This window comes from Aethalodelphis obliquidens, unplaced genomic scaffold (genome assembly GCF_003676395.1).
Source record: "Aethalodelphis obliquidens isolate GAN/ISIS:26980383/991018 unplaced genomic scaffold, ASM367639v1 scaffold71, whole genome shotgun sequence".
Taxonomy (NCBI): Eukaryota; Metazoa; Chordata; class Mammalia; order Artiodactyla; family Delphinidae; genus Aethalodelphis; species Aethalodelphis obliquidens.
In genome coordinates, this window is record NW_020838015.1 from 3609226 (window position 1) to 3624237 (window position 15012).

Genomic DNA, 15012 nt, shown 5'->3' on the forward strand with positions numbered 1-15012 from the left:
CACACACACACACACACACACACACACACACACACACACACACACACGACGTGTTTGCACCAAGAGAAGCCTGGAAGGGTATACAATAAAATATTGAGAGTGAGGTTGGGATTAACTGTTAACTCATTTTCTTCTTTGTTCTTTTCTGGACTTTCCAAATTTCCTATAATGAACAGTTATTACTTATGTAATCAGAAAAAATATGTAAATTACAAGATTAGAAAAGTACTAGGAAAAATATACTTAAAGGAGAGTGAAACATTGCTTACGTGGAATAGGGTACGCAAACCGGTCTGGGTGCTTTGTGATGAGGGTGTTTTTTATGTGTCTTCTCCCAACACCATGCGCACCTATGTCATTTTTTAAAAAGGAAGTTAAAAATTGATAATTGTTAATAATATTCATAAACTGTTTTGAAGATGAAAATAAGAAAGCCACTTATGCAGTTAAACTTACCTAACAAGACTAGTGTTTTCCTTTTGAATGCTGTCAGTTTTACTACTTCTTCATATGTAACAAGATCTAATTGATCAAACACTAAAATGCAAAGATTTAGAAAGAATATAAATTTACAGAAGGAATATTTCATGTATGTAAATTATAATTTTACTGGCAAAACCAAAATTATAGTAAAGCCATGTCTTAAAAAATATGGATCCAACTTACAATATATAGCTTACATGTAATTTAAGTCATATAACCTTTTGGGAGAAAATTTCATTTTTAAGCCCATGAAAATGCACTTTAGAACCAGGGTCATCCAAAGATATGTTGAGCACATGCATAAAAGTCCAGTTGTAAAAGATACTGCATATCTTTTCATGCAGTATCCAACAAATCATATGAATTCATTCAAAACAACATGCTGTTCATATTTTTGCAATTCTAAGAAATCAGCAATACTAAAAAGAAAAAGTCTGCAGACAGTGACCAACATGAATGCAACTAAAGTTAACCAAGAAAGAGGCCAGCTAGATTATTTCTAGGGATGGATGAGAGATGCATGGACAGCTGGTCTTTAACTTGATGGTTCTTTCTTTCAACAGAGTTGCTGAAGGTAGCATGCTAGATTTCCTTCAAAGTCAAGTTTTGCAACTATGATTCCACACGCTTTGGAAATGAGCATCTCACAAGTTTTATTGCAACCCAGCTATCCATTCAATGGAAAGTCTTGGGTATGTAAGTAGGGGAACATGCTTCCCTGGGCCCCAAACTTTGTCAGCTTGTGTGTGGTAATAAGTAAGTTAGGATGGACAGAATGGGAAGAAGCATGAAGCAGAGTCTGAGCTTGGAAACTTTTGCAAAAGGGGAGTTCTCTAATCATTACAGACTGAGAAGAAACGCTTTAAAAAATGTTTTTTGGAAACCTGCCTCTTCACAAAACTATTACAAAAACTTTCCCAAGAGGATGACCGTTCCTGTTGAAGTTTAAGGTAGTCCAATTCTCACAACACACTTGAAAATTCTCACAAGAAGGCTAAAATCACGTGTCTATGTTTCCCAGAATATTTTTCTGTGTGGTACTACCCATATGTTGTCAGGCACACACTGAAATTTCTTTTTTAAAAGAATATTGAATAAGCTCTGGATTTTAGAGGGGTTGAAATAAATTCCATGAAATTGATTCCATGGTGTAATAGAGGAATCTGAGATGCTTCAGTCAATCATTAAGAGAAGCTTCTACTCCCTGAAACAATATGGCCAAATGCTTTGAATATCAGCTCAGTCCTTAACATTTGTGTTCTTCCCAGTAGCAAAGAACCTTAAAATGCAAAATAGGATACTCTGGAATGCAACAGATCAGAAACAAACGAACAAAAGTATCATTCCCAAAATACTAAAAAAAAAAGAAATACAATATGTTAAAATAAGGGTTAGTGCATGTTAATGGGTATTTGTGCATTTTTTTTGATAACTTGATTGCATAAACGTTGACTAAAAGACTTAAAAGCATATTCTCTAGCAACAGCTAAAAACCACAAAATGCTTTAATGGCAGATTCAGAAAATCAAAATGAACATGAGGCTGTCTGCGTGGCGGAGCTAGCTAGTCATGCTGCAGTGGTAATGGAGCGACGAAGAGTTGCAAAAATAAAAGCAGGAGAGCTTACGGCATTGCTTTTTATACCTATTGCCCTCTGAGTGATATTTTCGTCAAGAAAAGTATGCTTATGAAAGAGGTCCATCAACAAGCTGATATATTTTATTACATAGAAATAATCAAGCATCTCACAAAAGAGCAAGATGATGACACAAGTTTTCTGAATGGTATACACATCTCTTTCCCTCTACAGAGCCCTGACTCCAATCCTACTGAATTAAGTCATTTTTTTCAAACACATAAGAATGAGTTAGATATCAACAATCAACATGACAAATGAACAGATATGTTACACATCAGTATCTTAACCATATATGAGTAGCATGAAGAGGGTACTCCGGTCTAAATGAAATCATCACGTAGTCATAGGGTGGAGAAACAATAAAAAAGGATATTTTAAAATATGACATACAAAGAATATAAGGAGAACACTTAGAGACTGAACTTTTAAAGGTTTTAAGTTGTTTGCTGATTTAAAAAAAGGGACTTAATGAAAGGAAACCGTCAAAAACAAAGAGGCACAGTCACTCAACAGGTTACTTACATGCACAGAGGCCATTGGGAGTAAGACAGCATGAAAAATGTACAGGGGTCATTGAAATATGGCTTTTAATATATTAGTAAAATAAAAGTATAATATGCACAAAAGAAACTTTACCATGCAATATTCTAAACATGAGGCAAATAAATCACATTAAGAAACAAACTCATTTTAATAAAAATTCAACAATATCCTTATATAAAAGCCAGTGGGTTTTATATACTAGCATATGCATACAAATTTTGTCTGGGAATAGTTACAAGAAACCTTCTTCAGGGAGTGTAGGTGTGGAAGCCTTTTGCTTTTCATTCTGTATCTTTTCTAATCACATGTGCCTATTACTTTTACTATTAAAAAAATGTCAACAGGGCAGTGAGATTATGGGCCACTTTTTGTCGTCTTTAGAGTTCTCTGTATTAAAGAAAACAAAAATAATAGCTTTTTAAAGTCAACAGTACTAATTTGTGGTATTAAACATAATTTAAACACACCTATGAATGGTATTGTAGAAATCCTCTATGTTTGTATGTAAATGGAGTTTCTCAGGATATTTAAATACCACTGCTCAGGGCTCTAACATTAAAAGAAAATGAATCAATGAAGAGTTTTAAAAAAGGTTTACATTAATAACTTGATCTTAAATTGATTTTGGAAGTCCTAGGGCTGAGGAATCTTAGTGCCTCAAAGAGTATAGTTCTTCTAGAAGCATGACAATACTTTTTGCATCAAATTTATGTGGCTAAAAGTCTTTCATGCGTTGCAGAAAATGCATTTGCTGTAAACACTACACACACCATAATCAAATCTATTCCCAAGGCTTCAGAAATACTGTCTGGCATATTGTCCTGACTTCCTGGTAAGCTACTCAATGTTCATGACACTTTTGAGTATTTAGATACCTGTTCTCCAGTAGAATCTTTTCCATAAACAAGCCTTTAACATTGATTCCATATCTCAGTTGGAAAAGCTATCTTCAAAGTAGCTTTGAAGTATACTAGTATCTTCAAATACTGTACAAACCTCCACTTAGATAAGCCATTGTACACGGTAACACTGGGCCGAGTAAAGTGGGCCTAATGTTACCACATCCTCTGTTCTTTCAAGGAAAGGCAGAAACCCAGATTTTATGTTAAATATTTGATTTTCAAATGTGATAACTAATTAAGATTATTTTAAACACCGTGTGTATATGGGAAAAATAAAATTTATTTATGGGTCACATTCAGCTAATAGACTGCCACTATATAATGTGAGAGGTAGGCAACAATTTGAACAGAATTCTGCTTTAACTAGACATGTAGAATTTCCTGGTGACATAAATGGAAATAATTAATTCTAGTATTTTATCATTTCCATCAGTTCTAGATATTGATAAAGTTCTCATCCTTTATTTTTACTACAAATGTAAACAACTTCAGAATTTAATGATAAGGTTTGGATCTTGTCAACAATAGCTGCTGAATTCTCAAAGATTTGAAGCAGGAAACAAAACATATGCCCTTATTTTATTTTTTAAAAATTACTTATTTTTCAATGTATAAAAATCAGTTGCATTTTTAAAAAACTGAAGTACAGTTGATTTACAATGTTGTGTTAGTTTCAGGTAGGTGTACAGCAAAGTTATTCAGATTCTTTTTCAGATTCTTTTCCCTTATAGGTTATTACAAAATATTGAGTGTAGTTCCCTGTGCTCCACAGTAGGTCCTTGTTGGTTATCTATTTTATATATAGTAGTGTGTATATGTTAATCCCAATGGCCCTTATTTTAATTTACTGAGGACTACAGGATGATTCCCCCACTGTATTTTACAATCGACTTTTGAATAAGTCAGAAGACACCTTTCAGAAACATAGTTGGATTTGTGGCCTATGAACCCATTTGGCTAGTTCTTGGTATTAAAGAATATGGTATTTCAAAGTTCTCAAAGCATTTGCCTTCCCAATGGAGGTCAACAGTATGTGTTTCTCTCTTTTAGAGCAATTCTTTATGTAGGCAATGCCACATATTAGGATAAACTTTCATCATAGCTAAAAGCAGAACAGCTGATAAAATACTTGACTTTCCTTCCTGACAATTTCATCTCTTGTAAAGGCAAGGTAATCAGTAAGTAAATGGTTCTTCTGGTCTTTATAATTAACAAAATGTAAGAGTTGGCTGGTGATGGGGAAGAATGCTGAAGAGATGGTGGCAGAAAGGACATGCCAGGCAGCATATTCTAGAAAGTCCAAGGAAAAAGCCAGCCATCTTCTCCAGACCAGAAAAACTAGTAGGAGAGCTCATGAGTGATGATTTTGTGCGGGTGGGAATCCTAACAATGACATTCTGACTAGACAGTCACAAATGAGCCTAAACACAAGTTCTGTACAGAAACTTGAGTGGCCCTGCAAGGACCTTATAAAAAGCTCAGATTTTCTATCAAAGGAGGCTCTCAGGCAGTGACAAATACTGACATGTAGAAGGAACTGTGAGCATGAGGAAGGCTCTGAGGCCCGGAAGACCACTGCTTAGGAAGATGTTGTGGATAACAAAGAAGTGGTGGGTCTCCTCTTAGTTTTAAGTTTACAAGAACTTAGATAGATCCATGGTTTTGGATAGGAGGTGTTGTGTTTAAAGACGACAGAGAAAAAGCAATTCTATTCCATTTCTATGAGGTTCCTGCCTTCTCTAGCAAGGGTGATATAGCCTTCAAACATAATGGGCAATGTTTACCAGAGCTAAAGCTTAAGATAAGGGACAGCAAATGAGTACTTGGCTTCATTAAATGATATCCATTTATCAGGCCCAGTGATGAAATAACCTGAGATCCACTGAACTTTAGAATTAGAAAAGATATCCTTTATTGACTAACCCAGTTCCCTCGTTTTGAGGCCCACAGGAGCCAAGTGATTTGCCAAAGGTGCATGGATACACAGGTGTGCTAGCTTCTGGTCCTAGCTTGGGCTGGCTGTTAAGCTTACAGGTGCGTTTGCAGGACTACCAAGCACCACTTGTGATGAATCAGAGAGAACAGGAACCATGGAAGATCAGTGGTGCTCCAGTGGTCAAAGAATGGAAAAAGTTAACTCTGGAAAACACTGGCCACCAGATAGGATGCTGATTCTCTGGCAAAATTCTCAAGTGAATGATTCAACAGACTCTTTGTCAGAATTTAGAGAGTCTAGTTTTTCAATTAACTGGCTTCTTATTTTTCCTCAGAGCTAAATTAAAGAGTGTTGGCAAATTGAATACTCATGTCTACATGCCTTCCATCAGTAGAATATAAAAAGCTAAGGATGAATCGACAGCCTTATCGGCCATTTCTTTGCTTTTCTACGTTTAAATTAATTTTAATGCCATCTATATATCATTTAAAATCACTGTAAAAATTACAAGGTTATACATATATATGTAATGTCAACAGACCTTCTGAGCCTGTTAGAAGCTGATGGAAATAAAGGTGATTATGGAGACCTGGCAATAACCACTGACATTTTATGTTAAACAACATTCTGCTGCTACTACAGTGAATTTCTTCAAATAGTACTACTGGAGCATTTACAATTAGTTTTAACTAATTATATTTAACTAATCTACTTTGAATATTTCTTCTCTTTATAAAACAAAAATAGCCATTATCAGACTAGTGCTCTATAGTGGTATATAACCAGAAATGATACCTTTTATTGGAAATAAAAATGTGGCACACTGTAGCTATCATGATGGGAAAGATTTCCGCATTTAACTGAACCATTTAAAATTAAGCCATGTGGTCACTCACATTCATTCCACATTATACAATACTTCAAAATGTTTACTTTTACTCTCTGATCAAGAAATGAATCATTCAGAGTTTCAAAATAATTTTTCCTAGTGAATACTAATAAAATATAACGTTCTACAGAGGGAAATGCATTTCATATCTGTCAGAAATATTATACTGTCAAACTGGGTGTGCATGATTGCATTCACTTGATTTTCTTTGCCATATGTTTGAAGTTTGGAGTTATTTCTGAAACCTTGGGAACTAATCTAATGCCAATGTTGGGGCTTGCACTTCCTCAGAAAAGTTCCTTATAAAAGGAGTCATATTAAGAAGTTATTGAAAATAAGTAAATCCCACCCTACATCATCATGCCTTTTCGTTAAGTTACATCCTGTGAGTCTTCTGGGAATTCTACTGCAATGACAGAGCATGCTTTTTTTGGTATTCATTTCAGTTCTTAGCAAATGAGTGAATATTTTGACTTAAGTTGAATGCAAGCTTCCATATAGACAAACATACCATGAAAGGTAGGCCAAGATAATGTTCTTGGTCTTTTAGGGGCTAAGAAATACCATGAAGGAAGAAGACTAGTGACAGGAACTGACCAAATTAAGTTAGTATCTATCTAATGTCATTTGCACTCTTTCAGATCAATCACTGAACCATTTGCAGCACAGCTCTCTGTTAAGAGCGCACCTTTGCCCTTAGAAATGTGGCACAGGGCCATGTCCAAGGGCCAGAGAGGAGCCAGGAGTGAGGGTATTTGCTCAAGGCCAATCTCAGCAAGGAGGCAAGAATCCTGGCAATTCAGCAAACTCTCAGTCTCTCATTTCTCAGGGGAGGACTTAATGTACTGGGTTCTTTGAGTTCCAGAGAGTACTGTTTCCAAATAGCATTTTCTTCCTATAAAGTATAGCTCTGTAAAATATTTGGCAAATAACCAACATAATAATTGAAGGCAAGGGATTCTTAAAGTTTTTGCAAGCTGATGATCTCATATGGTGAAATTTTTTTTGATAGAGAACTCTGAAGACGGAATTGAGATGTTACATCTACTTCAGTCTTTGAGATGTTTAACCGGTCTCAGTAAGTCGTACTTTTCCCTACCTGCATTGTGCTTTGCCAAATATTTATCTTTGTACTGCTTCTTTTTCTTGCCAAACCAAGTACAGCTGGCTTGCTGCTCCTGTTTGGTCTTCTCCATGGCAATGCAAGCGACTCGCCTAGCACACAAAGAAAAGAAAAAAACTAATGTATAGTTTTATGCTGATAAAAGAGGAAAACCAGTCATTTGAAGAGTTTACATGAACCTGCGTGAACAAACTCCTCACAAACTTTTCAAATCATTCAGATAAAGGCTGCTCCTTGACAATTTCCTAGAAAGGTTTTAAAAATGCAGGCTTATACGAAAATAACATTGTATCACTTGAATATATACTAACTGATAACACAGATGAAAAGTCTAAACATATAGTCATGAAATACAGTGGAATGAGTGTGGGATTTTGAGTTGAGACAGGTCTGATTTGAATCCTGGCTCTATCACTTACTAGCTTTTATCAATTTAGTGTTAGGTGCTTTTCTAGGAAGTTTACATATATTAACTCATTTAATCTTTCTAACAACACGTGAAATCATGTCACCGTTTTACAGATGAGGGGATCAAAGGACTGAGAGGTTAATTAATTTGTCCCAATCACACAGCTAATAAAGTGGGAGGGTGAGGACAGTCTGGCACCAGAGCCCATGCTCTTAGGCGGTGCATTCTATTGGCAAGTTCCTTAATCTCTTGGAGCCTCTTGGATGGCTGTTGTAAAGAATTATAACAAAAAATGTAAATAATATCCCTAGCACAGTGGCAGGCACAGTAGATGCCTAATAAATGGTACTACTACTACTTGAAGATTCTAGGTAGGAAAAAAAAAAGCTATGATTAAATCCAAAGTAAAAATTACATTCAGAAAAATCATAATTTTGTTCTACATAATTACAGTATTCAGCATTAGTAACATATACATAAATGTTGTTAAAAAGTTGCTCTCTTAGGACTTCCCTGGTGGCACAGTGGTTAAGAATCTGCCTGCCAATGCAGGGGACATGGGTTCGAGCCCTGGTCCAGTAAGATCCCACATGCTGCAGAGCAACTAAGCCCCTGTGCCACAACTACTGAGCCTGCATTCTAGAGCCCGTGAGCCACAACTACTGAGCCCATGTGCCACAACTACTGAAGCCCACACGCCTAGAACCCACTGCAATGAGAAGCCCGCGCACCACAACGAAGGGTAGCCCCCACTCGCCACAACTAGGGAAAGCCCGTGCGCAGCAACAAAGACCCAACGCAGCCAAAAATTTAAAATAATAATAATAAAAAAAGTTGCTCTCTTAGGTTTAGGCTAAGCAAGTACTTGCCTTTCAAGATATTACCACAGAAGGTTTTGCTTACTTAATGACTTTGCTTGTGGGCCAATGTGGGGTGCCCGAGTGAGCCACATATAAGGAGAATCCAAAATGACTATCAGAATGCCATACAATGCTATTGAAAATGACGAGTTGTTTTACAATGAGATTGTACTGATTTGCATTCCCACCAGCAGTATAGAGTTCTTGTTGTTCCACTTCCATGTGAACACTTGTTATTATCAGTCTATAATTTTAGCCATCATGGTGGACGAGTAATGAAATAACACTGTGTTTTGAGTTTGCATTTCACTGATTATTAATGAGACTGAGCACCTTTTATATGCTATTGGCTATTGGATTTCCTCTTTTGTAAAGTGCCTGTTCAAATCTTTTGACCACTTTCCTATCCAGTTGTCTTCTTCTCATTGATTTGTAGGAATTCTTTATATGGTGTGAATATTACACTTTTGTTAGTTATATGTGTTGGAGGTATCTTCTTCCACTCTGTGGCTTGCCTTTTTAATCTTTTCATGGTATTTGATGAATGTAACTTATTAGTTTTAATTTAGTCAAATCTAGCAATGTTTTCTTTTATGGGAAATATTTTTGATATCTTTTTTTAGGAAATCCTTCCTTGTCCCTAAAGATATTCTCCAATATTATCTTCTCAAGGGTTTATAGTTTTGTCTTTCATGTTTTGGTTTTTAATACACTGGAACTGATTTTTGTATGTGGTGTGAAGTCAGGGGTCCAATTTCTCTCATTTTTTCCCTAATAGATAACCAATTGCCCCAGCACAACTTATGGAAAAGTCTATTCATTCCTCACTAGTGACTATTTATGTATGAGAGTGTTCAGGGGTTCTCTTCAATTGGTCTATTTGAGCATCTCTAAGCCCATACCTTATTGTCTTAATTACTACAGCTTTATAATAAATCTTGGCATCAGTGGGGCAAGGCCTCCCTCCTTATGCTTCTAGAAGAGCATCTTGACTATTCCTGATTCTGTGCATTTCCTTGAAAACTTTAAAATTAGCTTGTCAATTTCAAAACGGTTGGGATTGAATTGAATCTATGAATCAATCTGGGAGGAATAGACATCTTTACAATATTTACAATATTGAGTCTTCTAGTCCCTGAATACAGTATGTCTTTCCATTTATTTAGGTCTTCTTTAATGTCTCAGTAAGTTTTATAATTTATCCTCTAAATGTCTTGAACAACTTTATTAGGTTTGTTCCTAGGTTGTTGATTAAAAAACTTATAAATGGTATTTAAAAAATTTGTAATACTGAAAAATTCAAACATATACAAGAGTAGAGAATAGTGTAATGAACCCCAAATATCTACAACCCAGCTTCAACATTTATTAACTCATGGCTTATTTTGTTTTATTTACAACCTACCCACCCTAAGATTACTTTGAAAAAAATCCAAGTTTGTATCATTTCTTCCTTAAATATTCTTAAATTCCCTTTAAACCTATAGGTTCCCCCTCCTTCCCTCTCTCCCTTTTCTTCTTGCAAATTATTTGTTGCAGAAACTGGTTGTTTGTCCTATAGTTTCTGATCTCACCCCTGTGGTGTCTTCAGTAAGTCTCTTTGTCTTTTGCATTTCCTGCAAATAGCTAATTAGATCTAGAGGCCTAATCAAACTTAAGTTCTATTTTTTTTGCAAGAGTACTTTATAGTATTATGGTGTTGCAGGTGGTGTTATGTAGGGTATTTAAAAATTATTTTCCATTTTTTACTGTAAATAGAAATATTGATTTTTGTACACTGATTTTACATCAGCCATCTTGCTAAACTCTCATTAATTCTAATTGTTTATCTATAGATTCCTTTGAATTTCTACACAGAATCATATCACCTGTTATATTTTTTTTCCCTTCCAATAATGTTTGCTGTAGGTTTATTGTAGATACTCTCAATCAGGTTTAAGGAAGTTCCCTTCAATTCACAGTTTGTGAGAGTTTTAATCATGAATGGATGTTGAATTTTAAAATCCGCACCTATGGCTATGACCATGTGGATTTCTCTTCTTTAGTCTGTTAATATGGTGAATCAGGTTGATTGGTTTTCCAATGTTGAACCAGCTGTTCATTCCCAGTACAAACTCTACTGGGTCAAGATGTATATCCTTTTTATATATTGTTAGATTCAATTTGCTAATATTTTGCTGAGGATTTTTACATCTGTGCTCATGAGGGATATGGGTCTGTAGTTTTCTTTTGCCTTTATGGACCTTTGGTATTAGGGTAATGCTGGCATCATGAAATGAGTTGGGACGTGTTCTCTTCTACTTTCTTAACGAGTCTTTCCTCCATGTCTCCTTCTCTCTCTTGATCTTTGAGGGCTTTATTTATATTTATTTCTTTATTTTTGGTTAGGAGAAAGACATTTATTGGGAAATACTGTGAACTCTCAGTAACAGCAACAAAGTCAATCTCCATATATTACCTAAGTGGCATAGAGAGGAGGCTGATGAAACCTTTGCTTTGGGAATTCTTCCAGTTCAAGCCAATATGTGCTGTCAGTCATAAATACAGCTTCTGTGAGGCACAGGATCTTTGGAAACATAAACAGAACTGAGGAATTTTTGACAGGTTAAAAGAGATGAAATCCTGACCTCATGAAGCTTACGTTATAGTGTACAGAGTATCTTATAATAAATGTTTTTCAGCTTAAAAACTTTAAGAAAAAGAAGTTCCCAGTAAAAATTTGTGGTGTGGCCACATGTGGTGTAATGACAGAGGAATGATACTGATTTTTACTAGGCACTCAGGAAATGAATGTTATTTCTTTTAGCTCAGTATGTGCAAGGAAACTGTGTTAGAATTTAGGTCAACCTGGAAGGAAATTTCAAACACATGTTTAACATTTTATTGCTGACTTGGATGAGGATCTAGTAGGCAAGGGAAGGGATGACAGATTCAGGGACTTAAATCGTATCAGAGGATTAGACTGATGGGCCTTGTCAAGCAAGATGAGATTTAGCAAGGATAAATAAGGTAAGGTATTTGGGTCCAAAAAAATTGATTTCTCATCTACAGGATGTGAAAAATACGACTTGGTAGCAACACATCTGAACAAAGCTTCTGGGTCTGGCTGATAGTATTGTTTCAAATCTTTCTCATTAGTATTACACGTCCATCGACATTCTAGAGACCAATTCACTTTTCCAACAAGGGACTCTGCTTTTCCCCCTCAGTTGGGAATGCCTTCCTGTACCTCCAGAGTCCTACTGTGGTCTCAAGGAACATACTGCCCAGTGGGCCTCTTCCTCTTCATCCTAGTTAGAATCCCTGTCTCCCTCTACAGTCACTGCAACTTTATTGAGTTCAGTTTTTCTGCAATAAACTGAACATGACATAAAGTGTAACATTTCATCAGTTTTGAAACATTAATACATCCCATGAAACCATCACTACAATCAAGATAACAAACATTTTCATCACCCCAGGAATTTTCTTATGCCCCTCTGTAATCCCCCCCTCCCTCCTCCAGATCCCCAGGAAACCACTGTCACTGTAGATTAGTTTTGCATTTTCTGGAATTTTATATAATGGAATTATACAGTATGTTCTCTTTTTTGCCTGGAAACCCAGCCTAATGATTTTGAGTTTCACCCATATTGTTGTGTGTTATCAATAGTTCATTTCTTTTTATTGCTTAAGAGCATCCTATTGTATGCATATGCCATCATTTGTTTATCCATTTACCTGATGAAAACTTTTAAAAATTTTAGCCATTCTAATAGGCATGTGGCCACTGAGTTTTTGTTAGTGCATTTTTTGTCCTTGGAAATTCATTTTGGTTCTTTTTCAAATCTGCTATGCCATTAAATTTTTTCCCCCTCTTCTCTGAAGATATTTTTTTAAGCTTTTACTGATTTTTAAAAGCTTGCTAATAAGCACAGTTGTTTAAAAACCTTTGTCTCCTAATTCCAATATATGAAGTAGGTTTGAGTTTGTTCCTGGCGTCTTTCATTTCTGTCAGGTCTCACTGGTTTCCACGTGCGCCTGCTTATTCTGACTTGCTGGTAACTGCCCTCAAGAAAGTTTACGTGGGGGGTCAGGAGGAGCTCTAGGATGAGGCCTAGGATAAAAGTGTTCTCCTTCAGAGAGAGACTTTCATTTGTTTATAACAGATATTTGGAACTGTTAGTAAAGGGGAAACCTCACATCAAGCACATAGCTGGAGTTTCCCTGGCTGTCCCGGGCTATGTGTACCTGGGTGCAAATCCATTCAAGGTGGACCAGTGGCCACAATTTTTTCAGGGGAACTTTGCTTTCCTTTTGCTCTGCTCACCGACAAGGCAGCCTTCTCTACAGTCCCCTGGTGTGGAAGGGCAGTGAGGGGATGCTTATCTGTTTGCTCTTAACCTGGGGGTATAGCCTTTTGCAGATCCTGACAATGCGGGATGAGTCTCCTAAAAGATTCTCCTACTTGTACAGGCCTTATTAGGTCTTAACCTTGGTCCTCTGGCAGAGAAGTTTTTAGTAATAGAAATGCCCTCCTGGCAAAATGGACCAATTTGGTACTCTAATTTTTACTGCTCTGATTAATGGCTTTCATATAAAAATTGGTCACTGAGTTCCCCAATACCTTTTCAGCTACTCAGTACTTTTAAGGTCATTTTCAAAAACATATTTTCTGTAGCACTTTTCATTTTTCTTTTCCAGTGGGAGGATTGATCCAAATAACCTAGTCTACCATTACAGGAAACAGGAAGCAAATCTGCTTTTCCCCCTGCCATTTCTCAGGCTTCCTCCAGAGGACTCAGAGTTCTAGGTACTGGTGAGACATGATTTATACAAATGAGCTGACTAGGGAGAAGAGGTCTGGATTCTACATAATTACTTTCAACAAATGCTCATTAATATATGGCAACATTCAAGAACACATTTTGTAAAACATAAATATCAGTGATAACATAGTAACATCACCATCAAAATGACTTAGAAATCACTTTCCTCTCACTAATGCTTAAACTGTTTTCTGAAGATGAGACTTGAAAGACAGCATCAGATGGAAGGCTGCTACTTCCTCTAACTAGGCCTATGTTTCCTTGTGTAAAATGATGGCATCTGAAGTTCTTACCAGCTCTGACATTCTAAATTTAAGAGTATAGCTGAAAGAACTGATCAAGCAAAAGAGATTAGCTGAGAAATCCCTTTAATTAGTGAAAAAAAAAGGATGAAAAGTTGTATGTGTCTATGAACTCTATGCCTTTGGTCTCTTTCAGCTAGGTTCTTTCAGCTAGGTTCAAGTATTTTGGAAGTATTTTGGACATGAAGTTATCTTTTTCGCACAAGGTTTCTGATATATATTGCCAAAGTACTGACAAAGGTAAAACTACTGACATTTTTCAAAAAACAGCAAATTGTAACATTAGTAACAGAAATAGATTTTACCAAAATACACAGTAATCCGTGACTCCTCTCAGTTAAAAACATGTCTAAAAACTGTTTGACTTTAACCTGCGTTCAAAGCCTAAACTGTCTAACAGACACACATTTTTAAAGACCTGGCAAGGGGGACTTCCCCGGTGGTGCAGTGGTTATGAATCCGCCTGCCAATGCAGGGGACATGGGTTCGAACCCTGGTCCGGGAAGATCCCACATGACTCGGAGCAACTGGGCCCGTGCGCCACAACTACTGAGCCTGTGCTCTAGAGCCCGCGAGCCACTACTACTGAGCCCATGTGCCACAACTACTGAAGCCCGCACACCTAGAGCCCGTGCTCTGCAACAAGAGAAGCCACAGCAATGAGAAGCCCGCGCACTGCAACGAAGAGCTGCCCCCGCTCGCTGCCAACTAGAGAAAGCCTGCACGCAGCAACGAAGACCTAACGCAGCCAAAAATAAATAAATGGATAAATTTATTTAAAAAAAAAAGACCTGGAAAGGTAAAGAATGAAGCTTCTGACTGTCTTACCCTTCTAATAGTGAAACATCTTCTTTAAATACCTGGAATGACCGTGAATCCTGGCATTTGAGTTTTTCGCTGGTGGTGGAGTGGAATGGGGGTGGTGAGAGCATGTGGAGGGGCAAGGAGTGGGTACATTTAAAAAAATGCAATTCTAAAAGGATGGAAACAGCATATAGGAATAGAGGGCTCTGCTAAGAGACCACGATGTGACCATGACCTGAGGCTAGTCGCTCAGCCTCTCTACAGACCTTCCTCTCCTCATGTGTGAAACAAAGACCTGACTCTCTAAGCAGGAG

General features: G+C 36.8%; 1 protein-coding gene across 13 annotated transcripts in view; it reads right to left on the reverse strand.

The window, feature by feature from the left end:
• Positions 1 to 15012, reverse strand: part of CASK (calcium/calmodulin dependent serine protein kinase) — a 388474-nt gene that overhangs the window by 18103 nt on the left and 355359 nt on the right. For all 13 annotated transcript variants that reach the window (XM_027091498.1, XM_027091492.1, XM_027091494.1 and 10 more), the window contains 3 exons: positions 7492 to 7607; positions 457 to 537; positions 270 to 350 (listed from right to left, as the gene is read on the reverse strand). In XM_027091498.1, coding sequence (XP_026947299.1) covers positions 270 to 350; positions 457 to 537; positions 7492 to 7607 — 278 coding nt within the window. The remainder of the gene's footprint in view (positions 1 to 269; positions 351 to 456; positions 538 to 7491; positions 7608 to 15012) is intronic.